This window comes from Trachemys scripta, chromosome 4, assembly GCF_013100865.1.
Source record: "Trachemys scripta elegans isolate TJP31775 chromosome 4, CAS_Tse_1.0, whole genome shotgun sequence".
In the NCBI taxonomy this organism is placed as follows: domain Eukaryota; kingdom Metazoa; phylum Chordata; order Testudines; family Emydidae; genus Trachemys; species Trachemys scripta.
In genome coordinates, this window is record NC_048301.1 from 85,379,476 (window position 1) to 85,406,902 (window position 27,427).

At 40.1% G+C, this 27,427-nt stretch overlaps 1 protein-coding gene across 7 annotated transcripts in view; it reads left to right on the forward strand.

Moving 5' to 3' along the window:
- The first annotated feature begins 952 nt into the window (after window positions 1–952).
- Window positions 953–27,427, forward strand: part of ANO5 (anoctamin 5) — a 100,362-nt gene continuing 73,887 nt past the window's right edge. For 2 of the 7 annotated variants that reach the window (XM_034769805.1, XM_034769806.1), the window contains exon 1: window positions 954–1,332. In XM_034769805.1, coding sequence (XP_034625696.1) covers window positions 1,272–1,332 — 61 coding nt within the window. In that variant the 5' untranslated portion in view covers window positions 954–1,271. Of the gene's footprint in view, window positions 1,333–27,427 lie in introns of all 7 variants that reach the window. The other 5 variants (XM_034769808.1, XM_034769807.1, XM_034769802.1 and 2 more) reach the window with 4 other exon arrangements.

The following is a 27,427-nucleotide window of genomic DNA, read 5'->3' on the forward strand; positions in this document are numbered from 1 at the left end:
TTAAAATGTATTACTGGCACGCGAAACCTTAAATTGGAGTGAATAAATAAAGACTTGGCACACCACGTCTGAAAGGTTGCCAACCCCTGAATTAGTCCTTTATTAGCTTCCAAACTCCATGTTAGTCCATTTGCAAGATCACCTGGTACAGGAAGTATCTGGCATAAAACAAACAGCCCAAATACCATATATACATTACTCAGAAGCATGACAGTCATGCAGGTTATAGGGTTCCCTGTCTGGTTGTTTGCTCCTCCTTAATAGGTGCAGCCAAAAATAATAAATGTTTAATCCTAAACATATTCCTCATGCTTAATCCTACAATAGTGTTCATTCTCCCTAAGGGGAAATTCACCCTAAGGGACTAAACCAAACTGTAACAGCTGGTGTATGATGCCAACTTTTGGACAGCACTATGGTATGATAGAGAAAAACAGAGAAGATCTGTATTTATCTGCTCTGTTCTCTGATTCCAAGGCCCTCACATTCCCCTGCTCAGCCAAGAATGCCAACCTTGAATACTTGTCTAGTTCTATCAATATTTCTGAACCTTCTTCCACGCTGTGCTTTACACATTGCACAAACTCTCCTTCTCAAGATCCCTTTTCGGAGTCTTTCAAATGAGAATCACCTGAAGTGGTCCCGCTACTTGTCTTTCCTGTTCACCGGCTAGTTTGGTTTCGCTTTGAGCAGTTGTAGTGAACACGGATCTATTTCGATAACTCTGCACCACTCCATGCACCTTTTACTTTTCTAGGTACTAACATTTCAGGGCACGTTTTCTCAAGGCACGGAGATTTTGGTCCAAGAAAAAAGCCAGCAGTTTTCTGCCGCTACACCGGCTTCTTGGGCGGAAACAGCAGATGTGATTAAGAGCCCGCGTGTGTGCAAGGAGGGGCATCCCGGCTCCATCACCAGCAGCGTGCAACACTCCTGGCACATCCTGGAACAGGCGCCGCTGCCGCTGCCGTCCCCTCCCGCTCCAGCTGGAGCTGTGAGAACTGCGCATGCAGCCTGCTGCCCGATAACCTAAGCCCAGCCCCGGCGCAGACCCTGACTCAGCCCGCTCCCCCTCCCCCCCAGCTGACACAGTAACCCGAAACCCGGGCGGGCGCGGAGTTCCAGCGTCCTCCGGCAGCAGGAGCAGCTGGCGAAGGGAGGGGACAGGGAGGAGTGGAAGAGGGAGAAGAGGAGCGGGGTGCTCCCGCCTGGCTCCAGCACTTAGGCGGCTGGGTCTCAGTCGAGCGCAGGGCCCGGTGAGCGGAGCAGCCATGAACAGGCTGGGGCGGAAGGACAATGAGACCCTCATAGAGATGTCGCTGGCCACGGATGGTAAGTGCCGGCGGCAGCCGCGGGGTGGGCGCTGCTCTTCGTTCTTCCATGTCTCCCCGGGCTCCGGCTGGCTGCCGCGCGCTGGCTGCCCCACCTAGGGTGACCAGATCTCTCCCTCCCCGGGCTGCGGCCTAGGAGCCTCCCTGGGCTGGCGGAGTGCCTGGCCAGGGACCTAACGGTGCCGCCGCGGGCAGGCGTGGCTGGGCGTGGGAGGAGGCTGGAGCTGGGGCGCTGGGCGTTCAGAGCGAGCCGGGGAGCCGTGGCTGCCCTGCCGGGTGCTTGTGCCGGCGCTGGGGACCGGCAGCAGCGGGGGATCCGCAGAAAAATGGGGACAGGTGCTGGGGGTAATAGGCACCTATATAAGAAAAGGCCCCAATATTGGGACTGTCCCTATAAAATCGGGACATCTGATCACCCTAATTCCCCCAGGCCTGGGCAGAGAGGTTCCCACAGACGGGGAATAAGGTGTTGGAGGGGGTGCTTTAGGCAGTTTAGGGGCCACTGGAAGGCCCATTCGCCCCAGTTGGGAGCTGCCTCCTTTCCCTCCTTCTCCCCTGTGTTGGAGCCTTCCCCACATCCTTCCCTTCTTTAGAGGTGGCAGTATGCACCTTCTCCGTCCTGGTTGTAGCACGCTCAATGCTTTAGGCACAACAAATCCTGCATCTTGGCAGGGGGTTAGACTGGATGACCCTTGCAGTCCCTTCTAACGCTATGGTTCAGTAGACCCAGGGTATACAGCTCCTTGCACTGGTGCAGAACTCTACCGAGGGCAGCCGCTTGCTGCTTCCCTCTTTCTGTGCTTTGCTCTGCTTTCTATAGAGCTTGTCATGCCAATGAGTGGACTCCCAGAGAAGCCCCCTGGTTTGAGCAATGATGGGCAGTGGGGCTGCAGCCTGATGCATTTTGGGGACAGGATTGATCTGTAACAGTGGTTTTCAACATCTTTTAATTTGCAGATCCCTAAAAATTTCAAATGACGATGCAGACCCCTTGGGAAATCTTAGACATAGTCTGCGCCACCCCTGGGGTCCATGGACCACAGGTTGAAAACTACTGTTTTATGGTAACAGCCACCTTTTGCGGACCCCTTTAGACATAATCTGCAGACCCCAGTTTGAAAACCACTGGTCTGTAATGATTTGCGATCCTGAAGCTGATATTTCCAGGTGCCTGGAGTACTTATGTGTACACTCCCCCCTTTTTATTAAAACAAATAAACCTCTGGAGGAATATTTATATTTTAAATAAAAGTCCTTTGATTTTTTTTTTTGTAATACCCTCTGAAAAGCTTGAAAAAGGAGGCTTTTGCCATATTACATTGGCCACAATTTTTTTTTCTCTTTTTGAATGCAGTTGAAATTAACATGGATGCCATTGTTTAACAGCATAACTTTCGCTTAGAACAGTGGTCTGCTTCTACTTTTACTGAAGATGATAGAAAATATCCCCTGACTTTAGTAGGTGCAGGATGAGATCCGTTGTTTGTGCACCGGTATTCATGATTAATATGAAAGGAATTCTGAAACCAGAGTTTGTTAGTTTCATGTTGCTTCAGAGTGCATAAACATTCCCAAAACAGCAACTATCAGGCCTGAAAACAAACAAACCACCACCACCAAAACACCTATTGAGAATCTAGTGGACTTTCCCCATCAGATTCAAAGTATATTGAATCAAATTTTGGCCCTCAAGGCAAGCATTTGACAGTATTGCTTTTAGGGAGATTGATAGTGAGCAACATCAAACGGAAAATTAACTACCAGGAGCTATTTGCAGTGACAGCTTTTCTGGGTACACAGTTTAGATATCACTAGGTTCACAGTGAGTTTGCGTATTCTGAAGCTAATACCCACTGAATATTTGCCCATATTCACATTTGATGGTGCTGGAAGGAATGGGGTGCTAATCAGCAGAACGTTATCAGAGCCATGTGGAGAGTTCTGCCTGACTTGTCTTTCCCCCCACTTCACCTAAGCCAGGGGTCGGCACTGTTTGGCATGCGGCTCTCCAGGGTAAGCATCCTGGCGGGCCAGGGTAAGTTTATTTACCTGCTAATGCGGCAGGTTCGGACAATCGCGGTCCCCACTGGCCGCAGTTCACCATCCCGGGCTAACGGGGGCGGCGGGAAGCCGCGGCCAGCACATCCCTCGCCCACGCCGCTTCCCGCTGTCCCCATTGGACCGGGACGGCAAACCGCGGCCAATGGGGGCCGCGATCGGCCGAACCTGCCGCGTCAACAGGTAAATAAACTTACCCTGGTGAGCCGCGTGCCAAACTTTGCCGACCCCTGACCTAAGCACTGAAATTCATAAGTTGTGCCTAAAACTGACCTACTAAAGTACCTCATAATATATTCCAACTAGTTGTTTTTCTGTAGTAGTCTGAGATGAAGTTTTCCTCATGAGTAAAAGGAAAGATTAATATTTACAAAGTACACACTGTTTTGGGAATAATCCCATTGCATTCATTTTTACCTGTATGTCTCCTTTATGTTTTTTTTTTATTAGTCATAAACAGAGAATGTAAGGAGAAGCTAGTTTTCCTTCTAGTTTTAAGTTTCCATGATCATATAAAAAAAATGACTGGACCCTACCACATAGCAAATGTTACAAATGAGAAACTGGAAACTGTTATATACATATTTTAGAAACTTTTTTGGCAAAATTGATTTGGATTATGGTGAATCCTTTCATTGCTTTATTTTTTCACACATTTGCAAAGCAACTTGTAACCATCAGATTCCTAAACAGTTTTCTAGAGTTGGGTTTTAGTGTTTCTTAAAGTGTTAACATACAGTTAATCTAAACTGCTTCTTCTTTTTTTTTAAACATACGCATAATCATCTCACACCAGTGTATCAAAGCTGGTAATGTTTGAGGTCATGATGTCTCCAAAAGTATTTTCTTCAACCAGTGAAAAGTACAGTTCTTGCCTCAAGTATTGGCTTTGTTATATCTTCTGTTGGGTTGAGGACATTCAGGATGTACTTGTACAGTACTAAATGTCAAGTTATTAATCAATAGCCACAGCTGCTCACCAGTGAGGAAATTACGTAGGGGGTCTGTACTTCCATCATGGTTGTTATCTGAGTAAATGCTGTGACATTAGAAACACTGCAATATATAAAGAGGCATTGCAAAGCTAAAATCACAGATGAAGGCCTGGAAGATCTCCCCCCCCCCCATTTGTCTTTAGATTAGAAATTTAGGTCTTGGATCCCCTGGAACTCTGGATAACTGGAAAGCTAGTAGGATTATAACACCACAAATAAGGAAACTGAAAACTGAGGTCATGTCAATATTCAAAAAAGTTGCACCATTTCAACTTCAAAATGCATTTAAAAACCAGTTGAGTTAAACAAGTGCAAAACCTGGTGTGGACACTTAATTCAATTTAAACCTGGTTTGTATTATTTTATTATAAGTAAGTAAGTTAAACCAAATTGCTATAAACCGGGTTTAAATTGAATTAAGAGCGTCCACTTAGGGTTTTGCACCAGTTTAACTACATGAAACCTTAGTTGAACCACTGTAATTTTGAATATAGGCAAGGCCTGAGAGGGGGAAAGATTTTTGGCCTGACTCTCTCAAAGTTTGATTTTTGTTTGATTGTCTGAGAACAAATACAAGGCCTTTATTAAAAAAAAAAAAATCAGCACACCTCTGATAAAACCTGTAAATGTTGACAGTTTAAGACCTCCAATGACTTTTCAGTAAGTTTAACCACATTCTTAGTACTTCTGAGGGAAAAGTTAAGCAAAACCACTTGCCCACTCTTTAACAAATAAAACAAACAAAGAACAAAGAACAAAACATACAGAGACCTTTTCTAGACCTTCTTCATAAAGAAGCAAACAGTGAATTAGACCAGTTTTGATTTTTTTTTTCAGATCACGTAAATTGTCCTTCCACTTCAGAACATTGAATTATTAATGTTTTCCCTAGGTGTGCTGCAATACAGATCTTGACCTATATGCACCAATTTAGTAATAAAAGTGTAAGGGAACACAAGCCATCCAAGTTGTATTAGGGGTCACGGAAAGTATGGGTTGATTGGGGCAACAGCTCTGCAGAATAGGCCCTATAGTAGAGTCTTCTTCATGGCTCCTTAGAGTTAAGATCAAAATTATTTTTACAATGCCTAGCACAAAGGGACCCTGATCCTTGATTGGATTCTGTAGGTGCTATTCTAATGCAATTACTCGTGATAATTAATAGCTTCCCACTGAGCATGTAGAAGCTTTTCCATGTTATAGGTATTCAGATACTACAGTGATGGGTGACAGTATAAAACCTCTCGACTATACACCCTATATGTCCTGTATGCAAAGGTCTGTGGGTCAGGAGGGGTAAAGCAAAGTGAGCAACTGGAGCATATTTTCCTCCAAGGCTGGTTCATATTTGCATAGGAGTTAATGTGCCTTTGCGCCCGTTGTACAACTGCAATCCCTTCAGGAACTTGAGTAGTGGGAAAGCAATGATAGTATAAGGGGAGGAAAATCACAGGTCCATCTGGAGCTGAAGCTTCCTCTTGGGATTTGGAAGTCACACTCCAACCCTTCTCCTTTGAGGGGAACACTTCAAGGAAACTATCAGTTTCCTAGACTTTCTTGCCTCACTCCTGTGGTTTTACCACAAAAAAGGGAGGGTAATGGTCCCCTATTCATGGGTGTGACATGAAGTTTTTTACTGAAGAATTTTATTTCTTACTATTCTGGTAAATTTAAAGGCATGTCAAACATCACTTGGGAAACTTGAAACTAATAATAAAAGGCAGGAGACTGTGGGGTTTGGCTAGGAATATTTCTCTGATATTAGCTGGCTTTCTCCTTTGTTTTTTACATGAAAAATTAATGATAAAAGGTAGCACTGTTGTGGAGGATAGCCCAAGGCTCTGGACCATCAGAAAGCTAGTATACACTTCAGTGCCATGTTGCAGAATGTATTGCTTTCCATTAGTAGTTTTTTGTATTTTGAAAAAAGAACTTGCATAAACCATATATATATAAGTTCAAACGGTGTGTGTGTGTGTGTGTTTATATATATATATATAATATATATATATACACACACCCCGTTTGAACTCCGAATAATTAATACAATGCTAAGAATTTCTTGACAGTAATAACCTAAATTCCAGGACACTTATTTATATTGCTTGTTATCTTCATATCTGAGAAAGAAAAGTAACAAAATGACAACAGGAGCTAATGTTTTCTCTGAGTGCACTTGTGACCTGTTATTGTAGTCTAATAACTCATCATCATTCTGGGCCATATTCTGATCACATGTAATCCAAGGTAAATGCCACTTATTTCAGTTTAATTACTTAGATTTACACTAGAATAATGAAATTAGAATATTCTGTATTCAGTACTACAGTAAATTTCAATTACTGAAGTGATAGGTGCAATAATTTCTTGTCCACGTATAGAAGAACTGAACGGGATATCCTGTTCTAAGAAGATTTGAACTAAGACGGGAAGATTTATTAACCTGAACAATGTTTGAAAAATTACCCTTATGTGTTGAAAAACAAGCCTGTAATAGTTTAGAAACAATTCAGAAAATATGTTTATGAGACAACATAGAAAAAAATCCTTAAAAATCAGAAAACATGTTATCTGTGGATGGAATTTAGTTAATAAAAAAGCTGACATGTAGCTGCGTGTGTCAAAAGTAGATGAACAACTTAAAAACATTTTGGCTAACGAAAAGGACAACTATATTTTAAACAAACTTCAGTGTTGTTTGTAATAGGAAAGTTTACAATTTGGAACTGGACCCAGCTAACTTAAATATTACTGGTTTTTATATAAATGCAAATACATATGGTAAGTGTTTTAGTGCATTTAATGAGAAAATGAATCTGTAGCCCCATTTCAACACACATTTAAGTATTGTGGAAATCTGCTCCCTGACTTGGCACAGCACCTAAGCACATGCTTAACTTTAAACATGGGGTTAAATCAATCTGTTCAGCACATCACTAAAGCATGACTTCAGTAGGATTTAAATACATGCTTAAAGTTAAGCACATGCTTACATGCTGTGCTGAATCATGGTCTAAATGCAGTTTGGATAATGCCAGTTGAAGTTATTAATTCTATAGCATGTATGAATTATAGACTTGCTTATGATAAGTTACAAATGGAGCACTTTCCATATAAAACCATTGTTTCAGGATGAGGAAAGTTGCATGAGGTGAAACTTCATTCAATTTTTTGGCCAGAACTGGATTGTGTATTCAATTTAAAGTTATCAGAAAAATAACAGTTTAAAAATAAGTTTGTATGGCATTCAGTCCTGGATTTGGATGTCTCTGTTCACATGTGAAGTCTATTTTCCTTGGTTAATTTTTTAATTGGATTTGGAAAGTGTCACTTCCTTGCCTTTTATTAAGTCTGAATGTACTAGCTCTTTAGCACTCTTAGGACTTATCTACACTTAAAATGCTGTAGCAGGGTAGGTGCACTGCTATAGTGCTTAAGTGAAAACACTAATCTACAATAACAGGAGGGGATCTCCCATAGGTGTAGGTAATCCACCCCCCCCCCCCCCCAAAGAGGCTGTAGCTAGGTTGACCAGAGAATTCTCCCATCGCTCGGTGGGTGTGAATTTTTCACACCCCAATGAGCAACCACGAAAGCTTATGCCCAGATAAATCTGTTAGTCTTTAAGGTGCCACCAGACTCCTTGTTGTTTATGTCAGACTGATCTAATTTCTAGTGTAGACCAGGCTTTACAGTATGTCTGCACTGTAATCAGAAGACGTTTCTAGCTAGAATAGCAGTGTAGCTGTAGCAGCATGGACTGTGACATAGGCCGACTAGATCAAAGCTAGCTCAGATATGTCTACATGATGCCTTTGGAATCATGGGAGATAAGGGAGCAGGCCAGAAGTTAGTCCTGGATATCCCACCTGACAGTGCATAACACAGAGCAATTGAGCCAAATTCTTTTCTGTTGGACATTAGTATAGTTCCACTAAAGTCAATAGAGTTGTGCTAATTTACTCTAATTTGGCCCCTTTGTTTTAATACATTTTAGCACCCAATCCAGTGCTCATTGAAGTCAGTGGAAAGACTCCCACTCACTTCAGTAGTGATTAGATCATGCTCTCAGTTAATTCTGGTTTAAAACTTTGATTTCCATCAGGGACGGGTCCAGGCACCCGCTTAACAAGCAGGTGCTTGGGGCAGCCAAGGGAGAGGGGCGACACCTGCGGCAATTCGGGGGTGACAGGTCCCTCACTCCCTCTAGGAGCGAAGGACCTGCCGCCGAACTGCCGCCGCCAATCGCGGCTTTTTTTTTTTTTTTTTTTTTTTTGCGCGCTTGGGGCGGCAGAAATGCTGGAGCCAGCCCTGATTTCCATGGAGACATATTGTAATTTCCCATCAACATCCAACAGTCTGATGTCAGTATCGGAAGAAAAAAGGCAGACAGGATAATTTTCTTACTGTTCCCAGATTTGTCAAGCTCAAGCAGTCAAAATCAAGAGTCAGGTCTGACAGTCACGAGATGAGTTTTAAAACCAAAAAAATAATGCCTTTTGAGTTTTTAATTTATCTTTGCCTTAGAGCCTTTAGGGCACACAGGCCATATTTTCTAGTTTTTCTATTCAACCACAAAGTTAGAAATTTATGTATTTTTAAAAAATGAAAGTTGATTTTCTCACATAATCCCAAGATTCCAGCAGTTGGGGAATAAAGAGAAACACCACATCCCACAAGACTTGGGATGATGACAATGGGCAACACTGAGTTCCCCTGAGATTAGATGTGTTCATTTGGAAGGCAGTTCTTTCATTTTATTTTAGTTTAGGGTTGCATCTACTTTGCTTGAGTTCAGATTGGATCTAAATGAAAAACCTATTAATTTAATTGCCAGCATTTTCTAACAGTGAAATGGTTCCCTTACAAAAACAAAGGGAATCAGAATAAACTGAAAATTACCCTTTTACCAGCCTGTAGAGTATAGTTATTGCTGCACATCTTACACATTTAGAGTAGTCAATTTTCAGTGATTAAAGCCCAGTCCTGCAGTGGGCTATGTATGTATCAGTGCAGGGACCATCCTTGTGGAACATATTGCAGGAGTGGGGCCTAAACCATATGCTCTCTTGCTTTATGTGGTGTAATGAGGAACAGCTTGTGCTAACTCAGGTGTAAAATGGATTGCACACTAAGCTTCGACACCCATGTTTGAAAAGTTTGGCCTTAATTACCAAGACCCAGTTCAGCAAAGCAGTTAAGCACCTGCTTAAACTTTAGGCCTAGGTTTTAGTCCATCTCTGTTCATTAGAGCTCTTAAAAGCACACTTAGATTAACTTTAAGCATGTGCTTTGCTGAATCATGACTTAAAATCGGGGTTAAATATATAGTGATGTATGAGTTCAAGGGACTTGTTAGTCATTTTTATTTCAGAGTTTCTTTTACAGGAAAAAATACATTGTATATTCTAGCATACGTAGTGGCTCTTACAACCTTGGAACAGCCTTAACAATTAAAAGGTATTAAAATGGATTTTCAAAACCATAATACTGTGCCCAAATGTCAATATTTATCTTTTATACGGTCATTCTATTTAGGATTTTTGTTGGAAGTAATCAGGGGAAACTAGCATTTAGTTTCATAGGATTTGCTTGTAACATAAAACATAAAATACAAACGTAAAACGTAAAACAAAAACGTAAAATAACCCCAGTTTTGAATACATTAGACAGATAAACTTAGAGCCATTGCCATTCTTATTTGGGGGAAACTCCTACTGATTACATTACGATTGGACTATTAGTCCAGGAGGGGGAGTGTGAAAAGGAAAGGTTAAGAGAAGGAACATGGTGAACAGTTTAGGATGTTTAAATCTTTTCCTTCAACTAAAAAAAAAGTCTTAATCTATAAAAATATATTTAAGCATAATGTTAGCCCAAACTGTGGACTAATTAGAATTGTTTTAAAAAAATTAAAAACCAGCATTTATTTACACTTGAAAAGCTATAGAATATACACAGTAATTGCTTTTAAGCTGTTCATAATTACACAAAATTACATGGTATATAATATTATGGTTAGCACCATCATTCATTTTAATGGGACTTACAGTAATTATTATAGTTCTATAATTTAATCAAATACAATACACATATACGAGATCCAAGAGAGCCCTGCACTGAATGTTACAATTTTATAACCACTTTGCATAGGGAAATTATGTATTGATAGGATATGCCCTTTTACCAAGATGTTGTACAGTGCATAGTGCATATTTCTAATATGCAAAATGTTTATAAGTTAATGATACATTTCCAGCCTTAAAGCATTCTATGTGTGCTTTTTGTTAGCTTTATGTGCATGTGATGATTGATAATTTTTAAGTATTGTAGCTCATCAGTAAATGGGCCAAATTATGCTTGCTTTACACATGCAAGCAGTCCCGCTGACTTCAGTGGCAGAACTCGTGTAAGGTTAAGATTTTGTCATGGTTATATTTAGTAAGAGTCACAGACAGTTTGCAGGCAAAACAAACAAAAATTCACGGAAGCCCCCGACCTGTCTGTAACTTGTACTAAAAATAAGGGGAGGGTTTGAGAAGGGATGACTGATGCCTAAGGTGAGGGAGGGGGAGTGAGAGCCCAAGCCCTGCTGCAGGGAGGTGCAGCACCCACTGCCCACAGTGGGTGGGAGCTGCGGGAGCTGCCCATGGTGGCTGGTAGCTTCCCTGGCTGGCTGACAGCTGTAACCCCGCTGCCCCGGGGCTGAGGTGGAAATTGTCACAGAGGTATCTGGAAGTCACAGAATCCACGACTTCCATGACCTCCATGATGTAATCTTATCCTCATGTGTGAGGCGAGCAGAAATAGACCTTAGTTTGTCTAACCTGAAACCTGACATTTTCATTTGACTTTCATGAACATCCATTTGATCAAAGTTTTGTTTGGATGAATGTTCTCTGAAAGCAAATTACAGCCCCATAGCCAGATTTGTTTAATCAAGAAACAATGTATTTTGTAATGAAAAGGAATTTGTCTTGAGAGGATGCAGAAGAATACTTTGCAAACATTAAGTCCTCCAATGAAGGAACAGAAACCACACTATGTGAGTTAGGTTGAATAGTGATTTCTGAATATTGAATAATTGTATATTTGCTATGAAGAATCAGCAAAATAACATTAATTGCACAATTTCTAATAATTAAGAAATCTGTATAAAATGTGATCTGCTTGTGGACAGTTCATTCATTCAAGTGCCTATTGAACCTAGGCTTTGAAATTCAGTGTGCTTCTTTACAGGGCTTGAAAAATTTACCTGACACATACTAGCCACGATAAAAAAATAAAATAAAAATGTTTTTCTCCAGGTCCCATGCTGGTGGGTAGAGTTCATAGTTTTCCCAGTGATCAGCATAGCAAAATTGATCTGATGCTTAGCCATTTCACTAGTATGCAGAGAGTTCAGAAGTACAGCAGTTAAAATTAATGAGACCAGGCAGGAGCAGAAACACATTGGAGCTGTCAGTTTTGGTGTGCAAGTGATTCAAATTTGGATGGTTCTTTGCAACCATAAGGGCTAGAAACTTTAAAAATAATAATAATAATAATAAAAGCTTAGATGCTGTAGAGCTCAATAGCATTGGTCCCCATGCTAGTCCAGAAATGTGGATTTTTCAAACCCTCTAGTAATTCATTATAGACTAGTGAGCAGAGGAGGGAAGAGGAAAGAAAAAAAAAATTCACATTTGACTTTTCCATCAGAGCCCCCAAAAGGCCGCCAGCCTTTTCTGGGAGATTTCTACCATTTAAATAGCACTTTAAAGTAATGAGTGATTGACAGATATCTAAGTGAAGCTGAAGGGTGGAATGCTGTCAGCTTGATGGTGTTGTATTGTTCCCCCTGTTGGGGGTGGGAATCTGAATACATCTCAAGATGGAGAAAATATATTCGAGCATTTTCAGAAGGAGAATGTTTTTGCGTGTGTGTGGTGGGAGGTGAGGGTATGGGCATGTGTGATGAGAATTTCCAGATATTTGAAAGGCTTGCTATCACATACTTTGAAGGCTCCCCAGCCAATCTGGGTCTAAACTTTCACATTAAACCATTAGAGGTCTGTTATACAACACTGAAGTAAAGCAGTTCAGTATCTAATGAACACTCTCAAGTGGCAGCTTCCTCCAGAGAAAAGGGAGGGGAATCTTTTCTGCAGCTTACTCTTACCAAATATAGACTGAGCTATGCAGCTGACTCATACATACAGTACATCCGACGTGCCCATCACTCCACAGTGCTGAAAAGCAACTCTTTTGTGCCTTTTTTTTTTTTTTTAAATACAAAGCCATTGTAAACATTTAAGGCTGGAGTCTTACCTGGCGTAAATTGGTATAGTTACTTCGAAGTAAGTCTGTTTAGCTCTATTGACTTCCATAGAACTAGACCAAATTACACCATTTGAAAATCTGTTTTGATATTTGTAGTGCAAGATGCTATCATATGCAGTTGTCTTTTGCAGTCTAGCTAAACATGTTGAGAACAGTAATAGAAATAGTAGTTAAATCAAAATGCACTTTGAATTTAGAATAAGCCAAAATTGTTAAGCAATTTGTTTACCTATATAATATAATATGGATGTAGCATACTATGATTTACATGTCTCACTTATGATTCTATTCCATAAATCCAGTTAATCTAAAGAAAAATGCATCTTGTGTCCCCTGCACTTTTCAATTCTTATTTGGCTTAGCAAACAGCAGCATGCTCCAGGGGCAGAATACCAGTACAGTTAACATCTGCATTAGCAACATAATCTTCATACTAAAGTACTTCATTATGTAATGTAAAGCCATCAGTTGTGGGGTTTGTGGTTATCGCACTTACACAGTTTGCAGACAGTTCACTGGTTAATTCACAGAGTCTTCCCCAAATGCAGTGCTGTTAATGGCCTTGTGCTGGGCCCATTCCACCACTTATGGCCCCCTGGACTCCTCAGTTTAGAAGTGAATGTCACATTGGCCATGGCTTTTTGAATAGAGGTGAATTTCACCCACAAAGAGTTGCCCAGGAGTGTTGAATTCCCTTCTGTGGCTTCTGCTGTTTAGCTCCCCTCACACTGCAGAATCATGGCATTTTCATTTCAATTTGAGCCATCCACAGCTGCAGAGGTGCCAAGAATATTTCATCATGTAGCTAAAGGAAAAATCCTTTCTAACTTACTAGGGTGCAGCTGCTTCCACATCTCTCTGAGAGAATCTTTTCATACTACTAACAAATTCAAATATTTAGCGATAAATTCTGAAAAGCAATGTAAATGCCGACTACTCGGCTTTAGTTAACGCCCCTTAACTACAGGATATTTGATTGGAGCAGGAGAGGTTTGTTGCTGTTGCCCCTGGAGAAAAGATTAAGCACTGAGATAAGCTTTTCTAAATGAGCCTATTTCATCCATCAGACATTCTTGGCTGTTCTTGCTGTATAAAGTTTGCACTTCTTGCTGAAATACTGAACAGCTGCTTCATACAATGGAAGGACAGTGTCACATGTGTAGATGAGGAGGCTTGCAGTGTACTCTTATTCAGCTGATTGGATAGGATTAGCCGAAGGAATGAGAACTCTACCAAAAATGCTTTTAAAAATTATACTAAAATGTTGTCAGCAAATATTTAGTAAACAACCCAAGATAGGTTTGTGAATATCTTTCATTAAAGTAATGAGCCTTCTAAGGAGTTGCAAGTGGTTCTGATTGTTAAATAAAGATGTACGTAACAGTAACATTATCTCTGACACAGCAGCTTTCTCTACAGATTTATGTTGTTTGTGATAAATAGCAATTCAATGAACATTGGTACTAACAGTTTTATTATCAAGAGGCTGAATTAAAGGAGTGATGTGATTGCTGGGCAGGCTTCATTGCATCACACACTAATGCCCTAGATAAAGCTAGTTAGATATTCTCAGTTGTACCTCTATATACATGTAGGGAAGGAAGAAAAAAAATTGTTGTTTGGATATTTGTTGCAATTATAACAAGATCTCACCTTTGGAATGTCAAATTTGTTTTTCCCTGTAAGGCAGTAAGATGCAAAAGAGTCAACAACGTGAGTCAGGGATAATATTGAAGATGGAGGGAAACTTATTTTTTTAAAATACTGGTTAAGGACTTATTGCTAGGTGTACTATACTCCCAGTGATATGCAACCATTTGTGATAGATTTGTAGAAGTCTACAGCTTGTTAAACATTTCCAGTTCTACACCAGGAAAATTTCCCATAGTGAATGTTAGCATGGATGCAGACAAACAGCTGCTGGACACAATTTAGACCAGAACAAACCATTTTCAGCAGTATTTCAGAAAGCTATGGGGACAGATTTTAACCCTAGTTTTCTGAAGCAGAGCTGAGCAAGATATGTCTTGATCTACAGTTGCAGTTAAACTGTGTTCAGCACCAGTTCAGCCACACGCATTCTTGACTTTATATCAGCAATGGGTAATGTTTTAGCATCAATCAGGACTTGAATACTATTAGATGAATTCAACATACTACAGTAGCACTCTTAATTTTTGGCACTTTACAGCAGTTCTAAATGTAAATAGGTCATTAATATCCTAAAATCATTATTAAATGATATTAGATGTTTAAAATACTAGTTTTAGTGTATTTAATTGAAAGGTCTTATAATTGACATATACACATGCATTTGAACAAAGTTAAATATTAAGCTTAATGTTAACATTATATAGCTTATATTAAGGCAATGGAGTACTGACAGTTTTGACCATAATATAGTTGTTTACACTTGCTTCCAAACAGCTTTGAGGCTTGTCCAAATTAACTCTCTTATATCACCAAGGTTTAATTATGATAAGTAGATTGCTTAGGGTCAGCCTACCACTAGGCACCCCTCTCCTGGCTAGGCATGGCATAGCAGCTCCTCACTGGACTAACACTTCTTATCTAAAGTCACTCCAGTGCTGTGGCACTTCCTGTGTCTGGAAACTCATTCGGCAGCTCTGGCTAGGTCAGAGTCTTTAGTCTACCCTTCCTGGGTCACAGCTGTCCAAACTGTGAATCCAAAACTGTTTTTAACTGAAACAAAAATCCTTCTGCCTCTCTGGGGCTCTTCCTCAGAGAGCCCTCAGTTCAACCCACAGCCTCCTTGCTAGGCTCAACAACCATTGTGACAGGCTTGTATACCCTATTCTCAGGACTAGTAGGGGAACCTAGTCCAATTCTCTACTCTAGGTTCTAGCCTAAGGTCCTGTTCTACGCTTCTAGGATCAGCTTCTTGACTCATGTTGAGGTTTCCCCTAGGCCACTCACCTCACCTCTATTTCTCTCTGAGTTGCCCAGTCCCTTCCTTGAGTCTCTCCTAAGCCTCCCTGGAGAGCTTGCTTTTCCTGCTATGGGCTTCCCCCTTCTTATTCCCTGTCTAACTTTCCTCCTGTCAGTAGCTAAACCTGATTCCTTTTATACAGGAATCACCTGATTCCTCTCATGTATGGTTCATCCAGTGGTTGGCTTAGTTTCAGACTCTCAAGCTGATGGGGCAAACCATCCTGTTACACTGACTAGTGAGTCAGTAATGGTTAGCATTGTGTTATCTAACTCAGCTCTTCACAATTGTGTTTGAACATGATACAATTTTATAATGTAGTCTAGATCTTGCAGGTGGGATCTTGAGGGAAGATCCTGAACTAGATCAGACCTTCCCTCCTCACTTACCCCAGGCATTATTTCTAACAAGAGAACTTGAATTCATCATTTCTGAAACTACCTTTTTCTTACCCACAGAATATCACATTTGAGGTCTATCTTGGTACACTGAATTTTCTGTACAAAGTGCTCTAGTAACTTTTTGATTTTTAGGGTCCCTCCGCCCAGGAAAAGCCTGTGTAAGCGGACTTTATGAGTCCTCTTTTACCAGGCTGCGGAGCACTGATTCCACTACTGTGTTGTCACATTGGCTGCTCCCTTGTCCTTGTTGAATGTGTGGAGAAGGATGCCAGTGGATCCACACACACGTGGAACATCAGAGCTGAAGCAGGTCTGCTTTTAGGCCTTTTGCTCCCTGGGTTGGGATTGAGGCAACATTTACCTCTTTCATAATTTTCAAAAGTGTGTAGAAATTACTATGAACAGAGATGCTAGAGCACTTGAGCCCTTCTTATTATGATCCTTAGTAATATATTACATTTCAGAAATCTGCCAGAAAGTGTGAATGGATTACACAGGCTCATTTTCCTGAGCGTGGCTCCATCATACCATTCATATACTGTGAATACTGAGCTATAGAAATAGGTTCTGCAATTCTAACTTCTGCTTCTTGTGTTTAATTGCTACTGAATTTCTAGTGTGTTCTCTCTTCAGATGTGCACACAATAGTCAGACTTTGAGGTTTGACTTCTTTGTTTTGTTTTTTTTAACCCTTCCCTTCCATTCAGCCTGGATTTTTTTTTTTAATTTTACTTTTAAATGAATTTAAATCTAGTGATTGTCAGAATCCACAGAATAGGCTTAATGTGAGGAGTGACAGCATGACCTTCCTTGCATAGCTTCAGCACTGAACGACCTGAAGGGGTGAGAGTGTACTCCAGTTACCATATCCCCTTCTCAGTTGTGGGTCTCTGCTGAAGCTGCTAGCAAAGAGTTCAGGTTAGTGCCACTTGTGGTGTTGCTGATTGTAATGTGGGTATTTAGATATCATGCTCAGAGATGCTGCAAAATACTTAAGATGGATGGGGCTGGCTTCTATATAAGTTTTGGGAGGTAACCCTGCAGCGGTGTGTGTATTTCTCAAGAGCGGGTAGCAGAAACATCTCCTCTCACTCCCAAGATGAAGTGCCCTGGGTGGTGCCTGAGCCTGCATATTTAGGAACAAATTCTGCTCTCTTTTACATTGGTGTAATCCAGCCTAACTTCAGTGACTTTAGTGGAGTTATTCTGGATTTACTTTGGGATGACTGTGATGTTTTGGGGATCACCCAAACTGGTCAGGAGCTCTGTCACCACCTACTCTGTAGCTTCGGGGTATCTTTGTGCCATGTGGCTATCGTTCAGATCCCTGCCACAAGTAGCCAGCTCATAAGCATAAGGTTTCACCCTGGCTTTCACCAGCCTAGTTACTCTTTGCAGGGTGACACCAACAGCACTCCCAGTCCTGTGTGTTTCCAAATCAATCCTCACCAGGTTCTTAATTACCAGACACTTGGACCGTTCCCCTGTGGTTCGTCACTCCGAAGGTAAGAAACCAATCCCCCAGTTATCTGTTCCCTTGGGCATACACAGTACACACAGATTTCACACCAGAGACCTGCTCGGGGTATAAATAAACAAACATTTATTTAATAGAAAAAACACATTCAAAGATGAAATAATAAGAAAACAAGCATACACAAGTTACACAGAAAATAAACATAGTGACTTTACACTTCCATATTAGATAAAATCCCTTTTCTAATATAAGTTATCTATTGCTTTTAAATAATTTCCCAGCAAAACCCCCTCACTATAGGGGGGATCCAGTGTTCCACAGACAGTTTCACTCCTCAAGGCTGTCCCTCAGTTTCTGGATAATTTTCAGTTCAAACCCCTTCCATTTTAAAACGGTTTGCAGTTTTTTTCCCCTTCAGTCACTGTAAATATTCAAAGGGGAAAACTCCCTCCTTGCTTAGTTTTCGAAGACTGGGGTTTTCTTTTCAGTTTCAAGCTCTCTCCACGTGCTTTGATGCTTTCTTGTTGCTCTTTCTTGAGCTGTACAATAGCTAGGTGCTGGGAGTCAGTTTCATCTGGTAAAGAACATAAGAGCTACCATACTGGGGTCAGACTATGGTCCATCTTGCCTGGTATCCTGTCTCTGACAGTGACTTGCACCAGAGCTTCAGAGAGAGTGTAGAAAACAAGGCAATTATGGAGTGATCCAACTCAGCCTTCTGCTCCTGGCTTCTGGCAGTCACCCTGAGTATGGGGTTGCGTCACTGGCCATCTTGCCTAATAGCCATTGATGGACCTATCCTCCATGAACTTATCTAGTTCTTTTTTGAGCCCAGTTATACTTTTGGTCACTACAACATCCCTTGGCAATGAGGTTTGTTTGTGTTGTGTGAAAAAGTACTTCCTTTTGTTTGTATTAATTTCATCGGGTGACCCCTGTTTTTTTATTGTGTGAAAGGGTAAATAACACTTCTCTATTCACTTTTTTCTCACAATTCATGATTTTATAGACCTCTATCATATTTCCCCATAATCCTCTCTTTTCTAAGACGAACAGCTCTAATCTTCTTAGTCTCTCCTGGTATGGAAGCTATTCCTTACCCTTGGGAGGTAGCCTCTCCTTGCTTGATTGCCCTATTGTGAGGTGATGATGAAGCTGCACCACAATTACAATCATATCAGTTACAATCTATATATGATACATACTAGTGGTTCTCAACCTATTTACCATTGTGGGCCAGATATGCAGCTCTCTGTGTTATGTGGACCACATCCACACACTATATATACAATCTGTATGGCCCTGAGGATGTCACATGGGCTGCAGCTGTGTGCTGATTGGGCTGCGGATTTAGAACCACTGATGTATACATACATTCATAACCATAACATATATACATATCTCATAATGACTATTAAGTTCAGAACATTACAAGCGTTCAGAAAATTTTTTACTTGATATACTTTTATAGTAGCATAACACAGTACACAATCAGTTGGTTTAACTGCTTGTTTTTAGAGTTTAAACTTTCTGTTCTCACCTTGGGGTGTCTGGATCCTGATTGTCACTGAGAGCAAAATTTGGGCCATTGAGTTCATCTTCACGCTCAGTTATATTAGGGCTAGATTCCTTTTACCCCCAATCGGGGATATTGCAGATTATGTATTCCTCATGCCACCTTATCTTAAACCAAACTTTGCACCCTCGATAATCTTTATGTTATTCCCTGATAACCAGAAACTTCTATGCTCAAACTCTGTTCACTAATTTTTTTAACATCATCTTAATAAAATTTTTAAATCTGTGCCTGGTTTCATCCTATTCCTCCTCAGTTCCTGTGGGGATCCATGTACAACTGTCAACGCTATATTAGTGGAGTGCTTGTAATTCCCACTGATTGTTGCTGGCCCCTAGTAAGTAAGCAAGGAGGAAAGGTCTGCTGGTGCCCTTTTCCCCAATTGTGATCTGGACCTTACTGTGCAACCCTTGGAAAGTTTGTTTTTGCATTTGTAATGTAACAGTAACACACAGATCTATAGATGAAGAATAAATGTAGGGTAAGGAACTAATTGTAGTCTTTTCTCAGCCAGAACAGCTGTCACATTTTATCTTGCTAGTGTAAATGGTGATAATTTCAGGCTTCAGTTTGAAAACACATTTTAAAGGAGCATATGGGTTACTCATGAACATAAGTGTAATATCAAAATTTAATTAATTTACCACACTGATTAATCTGCATGGAGTTCTTGATTATGGTCAGAACCTTTATGTATACCCTCTTGGGTATCTGTGACTGATTAAAAGCTTCCAAGCATGTTCTGTTAAGAAGCAAGAATCTCCTTAGGAGTGGTGCAGTTTTATAACAAAATCTTAGGAGATGATGTGGCCTTCTCAGCAAGGTTATAGGGATAACTGCGAAACTTCAGCATTATCAAATACTTGGCAAGAGAGCAGAACACCATCAAGCCATGAAAACTGTAGGTGGGGCACATATGCAGGCAGCATGTCTAAATATATCATAGTCAGGCCTTTAATTTTTCTACAGTCTGTCTTCAAACTACAGAGTGCCCTGTGGTTTGCTACTCAAAGAGGTTTTCTTAATTATGAGTTAGGATATTGGAGAGCCTGGAGTTGGCAAATTTGTAGTGTTCTGTAAATGAATCATGCTGACAAGTAAAAACTGTAACAGACACGTGTATAGTAAACATCCATTTTCAAGGCCATTGTCAAGTTGGATGTCTGTGATCACTTCACTTCGTTTTAAAGACTAATGCTTATATCAGATACTGTAAGCGCTGAGGACCATGGTCCATTACCCAAATCATCTTATTGATTGATGGGAAAGATATTTTCTGAGATGATCTGGGATCTAGTGCCAGCTCCCAAAAAGTCATCCCATCTCTGTTACAGTATCTTGGGCACAAAACATGAGTTTTCCAAATTGGGAGTTTACAAAACCAAATAGAAATAGGAAGGTTTTAATGCAATTCTTTAAAAAAAAAAAAAAAACCAAAAACCCCAAACAAAACAAAACAAAACAACAAAAACAATTTTGTGTTCTGTTTTTGTTATGGCTGTTTTGATTATAAACATAGAAGTGAAATCCTGGCTCATTGAAGTCAGTGACAAAACTCCCAATGACTTCCAGAGGTCCTGGATTTTACTCATATTTCTGGAGAGGACAGGAAAACCAATGGAATAGATCACCAAACTTGTGCCCAAGAACCAAAAAGTGCAGAAAAATATAATGTGAAATTGACCAGTTGAATTTCAATGTCGAAATGGAATGAAATGCAAAAAACTTGTCTAGTGAACAATAAATCTAGGGCCTGGTTCTGTCTTTACTGCTTCTGATCATCTTATTACACCTACAAATTGTACACATACCCAGTCTGTGTAAACCATCTTATTATTATAGTTATCCCATTCACTCTGCTTGTTCATTACACCCAGCTGTTACAGTCTTCAAAACTGTCAGCTCTTTGTGGCAGTGACTGTTACTTTGTCTGTACAGTAGCTAGTGCCTAGGACCCCCCACCAGGTTGAGACCACTATACACCAGTATAATACAAATAATAAATAATAATAAAATTAACCACTGTGTTACTTCAATTTTACACCACTATAACTCCAGTGATTTCAGGGGATTTTGGAGTATGCAGTATATCATGGCTGCATGCTCATGAAGAACCTCTTCTCTTGAATATAAAGACTGGGGTGGTCCTTGGCACGTCTCTATGTGTGCAAGTTAAGCAGGTATCCAGAGCATTTTCCTCTTCTTGTGCAGCCACATACGTAATAATAGACACATCTGGCCCTGAGGCTATAGAAGACGTAAGCAGTACACTACAGTGAAAACAAGTGCATAGTAGTTGTTACAGCTGAAATGCTGAATTAGATCAGTTTTTCAGGAATTCCAGTGTTTGGTATTTTGCCACTCCGCCCTTGGGAGGCTTCTTCAGCATCTTGTTTCCCCTTTATTTAAAATACTACCTAAATGTCTAGCAGTTTAAAAATACTATAGGTTCTCCCTATGTCCAACTACCACAATTTAGAATATTCCTTTTTGGAACTGTAATTGATAAGATTATCAGTGTAGATGTGTATCATTTTGCAAAATGTTGAGCTGATGATACTTGTAACATATAATATGTACGGAATGATATTTTATTATAGCCCACATGGAAAGAACTCCCAGCACTGCTAGCTATTCAAATACTGTTTGCTGTTGAAAAGAGTTGCCAGCACCACCACATTAAAATACCATGTAGGTAATGTGCCACTAGACCCTTGTTTGTGGGTTTTTGCTAAAAACAGACCATTTCCAAAGCTGATGCCTTTTATACCAAAGAGTATAAAAGAGAGACACAAAGGGTCAAATCCAACCAAGGTCTTTGCCAAAATTCCCATTTATTGCAATGGGAATTTTTCGTGAATAAAATTGACTAAAAACTGAGTAAGGATTTTAAGATTTGACCTATACTGTGTAGGAGATCAAAGACATTGCACAATGATAGACTTTTTTTCTTTCTGACATATTGTTCTGGATTGCATCAATTTAACATGTTGGAGCTGCCCTTGGCATTCTTTCTAAAATGATAAAAGAGATTTTGCTAGCACTGGGAATAGGCCTTGTTCTCTCTCCTGTATGTTGATGCCTTGTTACACACTATCATTCTTGTAAGTTTTGTTTCTTGTATTTGAGTAACACCTTGTTCTTTGGAACAATTCAGGAGGCTTGTTTGTAGCAAAGTTTAAAAATAAAGCACTTTTTGTAAATGAAAGTGTCAGTGCAGCAGATAATGTTTGCTACACCCTTTGAAAAGGAGGCACAGCTCCTGCTCCAGCACGTTCACCCTCAAGGCCTCCTCCTGAGTCATCCGAGATGCCTATGGGGGACTCCTGCTCTGCTAATGGAATTAGTCTGGATTTACACTGATGTCAGAGCAGAATTTATCCCTGCATTCACTGTAGCGAGCGAGTATATTTAAAGTTAATTTGGGCTTGGTTTTTAGAGATGAGACATGCAGTACAGTACTAATATTGCATTACAAAATAGTGGTATCAGTATAAATGTCTGTAGCAGCATCTTATTCCTAGCTGCTCAGGAAAACAGGTATCTCTAGTTAAGAGAGGTTTTGCATCAACTATGTTATCATGAATTCACATGAGCAACATAAGAGGTGATTTCAGTTCCTTCCTTACACTTTGTTTATATTTCTGCTGATTTAGAAACATAACATTTTCTTGTAGCTTATTTATGTACAATATTAATGTATTGTCTGATAGAAATTCAGTTCTTTTGATACAAGGGCCCTTTATATGAGGCTATATTATTTTTAACTGTTGTGTTAACTGGACTTCTCTGCAATCTCTAGAAAGAGGCAGAGAGAAAAACCTGATTAGCATTTGTTTAGGATTATTATTTATTAATTATAGATTATTTATAAGTGTCAGTTCAGATGTGCTAGCTTCTTAATCATATCTTTAAGGGAGGCTGTGCTACTTGCTCTGTCTCGTGTTCTGTGTATGTATTAGTTTGAAAATTGGGCCAGCTTTTCAAGAATATAATGATTGCTCATACAGTGGATGTGCTGTAGCTTTTAGGGCTGAACAGTATGATTTATATAAAAAAAAATTACTTAAGGAGAGTAGATCCAGTACCTTAGTTTCTGTGTGTGCATGTGTAATTGAGTTTGGGGACACATGCTTAAGTTAAAGGGCTAAATTCATCCATAACTCTATTGATTTCTGTGAAGCTGTACCTGGGTAAGCTTGACTCTATGCCTACCAAGACAAACATAATAAATTATGTTGACATCACTAGGAACTCAAACAATGTTTTTTAAATCTACTAAGAAATAGATTGTGTATTTAGGCACAGCTCTGAATGTGTGTAAACCACCAGTTAGGAGTAATCCAGGGAGGCATTGTGTCTCAGAGACATGCTTCAGAGGCACAATTCACTCTGCTTCCCCCTTGCAGAGATTCAGATAGTAATTTATTGCTTATGCAAGCAACAAGTTGCAACACTCCCCACATTAACTTAAGTATGCTGGTCAGCATGCTGAATGGAGTCAGAGATCCACCTCTCCCAGCCCACCTGTTCTAGAGGTCCAGGGTGACCTACCTGCTATGCACCTGGATCCAAAATCCAGGTAGCCTGTGAAAGGGGGCCCGGGATGTTCTTTTGCAGGCAAATACTCAGTCACAGTGTATCCCAATAGTATTTTTAAAGATATTTATAATAAAAGGATGCTACATTTGATTGACCCTCTTTAAAGGAACGTACATATTGGGGCCCTAACTGGTTGTCACTATTCTTTTGATTGTGGTTATTTCATTACATCTTTGTATTAGCCAGTAATATTTTTTTTTCTCTCTCTCAGTACTCAGAATTGTGGAGTTAGCATTTATTGCATGATTTCTGTGCATCTGATTTTCCTATAAACATTTATGTTAACGTTTTTCTAGTGACCTTAAACCTGAGCAATGTTTGTTGGGCATGCCTGTCTTTTTGAGTGACAATGCTGAATCAGACGCCTGGGTCAAAGATAGAAATTAGTCAGACCATGACTCACTGGTAAGTATGGCACAGATTCCACTGTGATCCTTATGGCACACAAGACAACCTTTTGATAAGTAATTCATTGACTCAGTGGTAGGTTATCATGATGTGAATTTTAATTTACTTTTTGTATCAGAACAGGCCATGCAACTAGAACAATGAGTAGGATTTGGTAAGGCTGTTACCTTAGAGACCTTCTAGGATAACATTCTGTCTCACTAGTTGAGCATGATGATAGCTAGGGAGTCTAGTAAAACGCAATTATTTCATCCTAGATACATTATGTTTCCCTTTTCTCTGAAACATCAAGTACTGATTGTGACATTGAACTCCATATGTTTTATGGAAATAATAACAAAATGTTTTTTAAGTATATCAGAAGCAGGAAGCCTGCTAAACAACCACTGGTGCCCCTGGACAATTGAGATACAAAAGGAGAACTTAAAGATGATAAAGTCATTGCGGAGAAACTAAATGAATTCTTGATTCAGTCTTCATGGCTGAGGATGTTAGGTAGATTCCCAAACCTGAGCTGTCCTTTGTAGGTGACAAATCTGAGGAAGTGTCACTAGAGGAGGTTTTGGAATTAATTGATAAACTTAACAGTATCAAGTCACCTGGATCAGATGGCATTCACCCAAGAGATCTGAAAGAACTCAAAGGTGAAATTGCGGAACTGTTAACTATGGTTTGTAACCTGTCCTTTAAATCAGCTTCTGTACCCAGTGACTGGAAGATAGCTAATGTAACGCCAATATTTAAAAAGGGGTCTAGAGGTGATCCCGGCAATTACAGACCGGTAAGTCTAACGTCAGTACTGGGCAATTAGTTGAAACAATAGTAAAGAATAAAATTGTCAGACACATAGAAGAACATGAATTGTTTGGCAAAAGTCAACATGATTTCTGTAAAAGGAAATCATGTCTTACTAATCAATTAGAGTTCTTTGAAGGAGTCAACAAACATGTGGACAAGGGGGATCCAGTGGACATAGTGTACTTAAATTTCCAGAAAGCCTTTGACAAGGTCCCTCACCAAAGGCTCTTATGTAAATTAAGTTGTCATGGGATAAGAGGGAAGATCCTTTCCTGGATTGAGAACTGGTTAAAAGACAGGGAACAAAGGGTAGGAATAAATGGTAAATTTTCAGAATGAGGGGGGTAACTAGTGGTGTTCCCTAAGGGTCAGTCCTAGGACCAGTCCTATTCAACTTATTCATAAATGATCCGGAGAAAGGGATAAACAGTGAGGTGGCAAAGTTTTCAGATAATACTAAACTGCTCAAAATAGTTAAGACCAAAGGAGACTGTGAAGAACTTCAAAAAGATCTCACAAAACTAAGTGATTGGGCAACAAAATGGCAAATGAAATTTAGTGTGGATAAATGTAAAGTAATGCATATTGGAAAAAATAACTCCAACTATACATACAATATGATGGGGGCTAATGTAGCCACAACTAATCAGGAAAGAGATCTTGGAGTCATCATGGTTCTCTGAAGACGTCCACGCAGTGTGCAGAGGCAGTCAAAAAAGCAAACAGGATGTTAGGAATCATTAAAAAAGGGATTAAAAAAAAGATGGAGAATATGTTATTTCCCTTATATAAATTCATGGTACGCCCACATCTTGAATACTGTGTACAGATGTGGTTTCCTCATCTCAAAAAAGATATACTGGCATTAGAAAAGGTTCAGAGAAGGGCAACTAAAATGATTAAGAGTTTGTAACGGGTCCCATATGAGAAGAGATTAAAGAGGTTAGGACTTTTCAGCTTGGAAAAGAGGATACTAAGGGGGGATCTGATAGAGGTGTATAAAATCATGAGTGGTGTGGAGAAAGTGAATAACGAAAAGTTATTTACTTGTTCCCATAATATAAGAACTAGAGGCCACCAAATGAAATTAATGGGCAGCAGGTTTAAAACAAATACAAGGAAGTTCTTCTTCACACAGTGCACAGTTAACCTGTGGAGCTCCTTGCCTGAGGAGGTTGTGAAGGCTAGGACTATAACAGGGTTTAAAAGAGAACTAGATAAATTAATGGAGGTTAAGTCCATTAATGGCTATTAGCCAGGATGGGTAAGGAATGGTGTCCCTAGGCTCTGTTTGTCAGAGGGTGGAGATGGATGGCAGGAGAGAGATCATTTGATCATTAGGTTTACTCCCTCTGGGACACCTGGCATTGGTCACTCTCTGTGGGCTGGATGGACCTTTGGTCTGACCCAGTATGGCCATTCTTATGTTCTTATGCTTATGATTGTGAATATAATGTAACTGGAATATGCTTTATGCAAAAGATCTCTTGTAAGGTATTATTACAAAGCTTATAATCTACTGAGTGTGTTCATCCTATTTGTATGTATGTATGTATCATTCTTGTATCTGAAGCTAGAAATTTGAAGTATAACTCTGAAGTCCTATTGTAATTATGCAAAGTGTGGGCCATTAATAGTGGTTTAGAAGCTTGATGGCTCCCATTGACGAGGACAATTTGTTGTAAATGGCCCTGTTTACTTGTAAGTAAAGAACACTGTATAAGTGTGTGCCAGCCAGTGAGTAATGAAGTGTCACAGGACATGCGAGCATGTCACATGATACTGGAACCCATCTCAGACCTGGTGCTTTTCCGTTTAGAAGGAAGGGTGGGAACCTAAAGAGAGACAAAAGATTCCCATCTTGTGCCAAAGATATAAAAGGGGGTGGAATAGAACAAAGGAGACTGCCAGTCATGAGAAATCCCCGAGTTACCACCTGAGCTTCAACTAGCAAGGACTGTACCTGGGAAAGGATTGGGCCCAGATTAAGAAAGAGTCTAGTTTGTGAAAGAAGCTTATTGGAACATCTGAGGGTGAGATTTTATCTGTAATCCGTTTCTTAATGTATTAGGCTTAGACTTGCGTGTTTTATTTTATTTTGCTTGGTAACTTACTTTGTTCTGTCTGTTGTTACTTCAAATCACTTAAATCCTATTTTTACTACTTAATAAAATCACTTTTGTTTCTTACAGGAGTGGGTGGGTGAGATTCTGTGGCCTGCGTTGTGCAGGAGGTCAGACTGGACGATCCGATCATAATGATCCCTTCTGACCTTAAAGTCTATGAGTAAACCCAGAGTAAGTGATTAATACCTGGGGGAGCAAACAGTTGTGCATATCTCTCTATCAGTGTTATAGAGGGCGGACAATTTATGAGTTTACCCTGTATAAGCTTTATACAGAGTAAAACGAATTTATTAGGGGTTTTGATCCCGTTGGGAACTGGGTGTCTGGGTGCTGGAGATAGGTGACCTGCTGAGCAGTTTTTGGCAGCAGGCTAGCATGTCTCT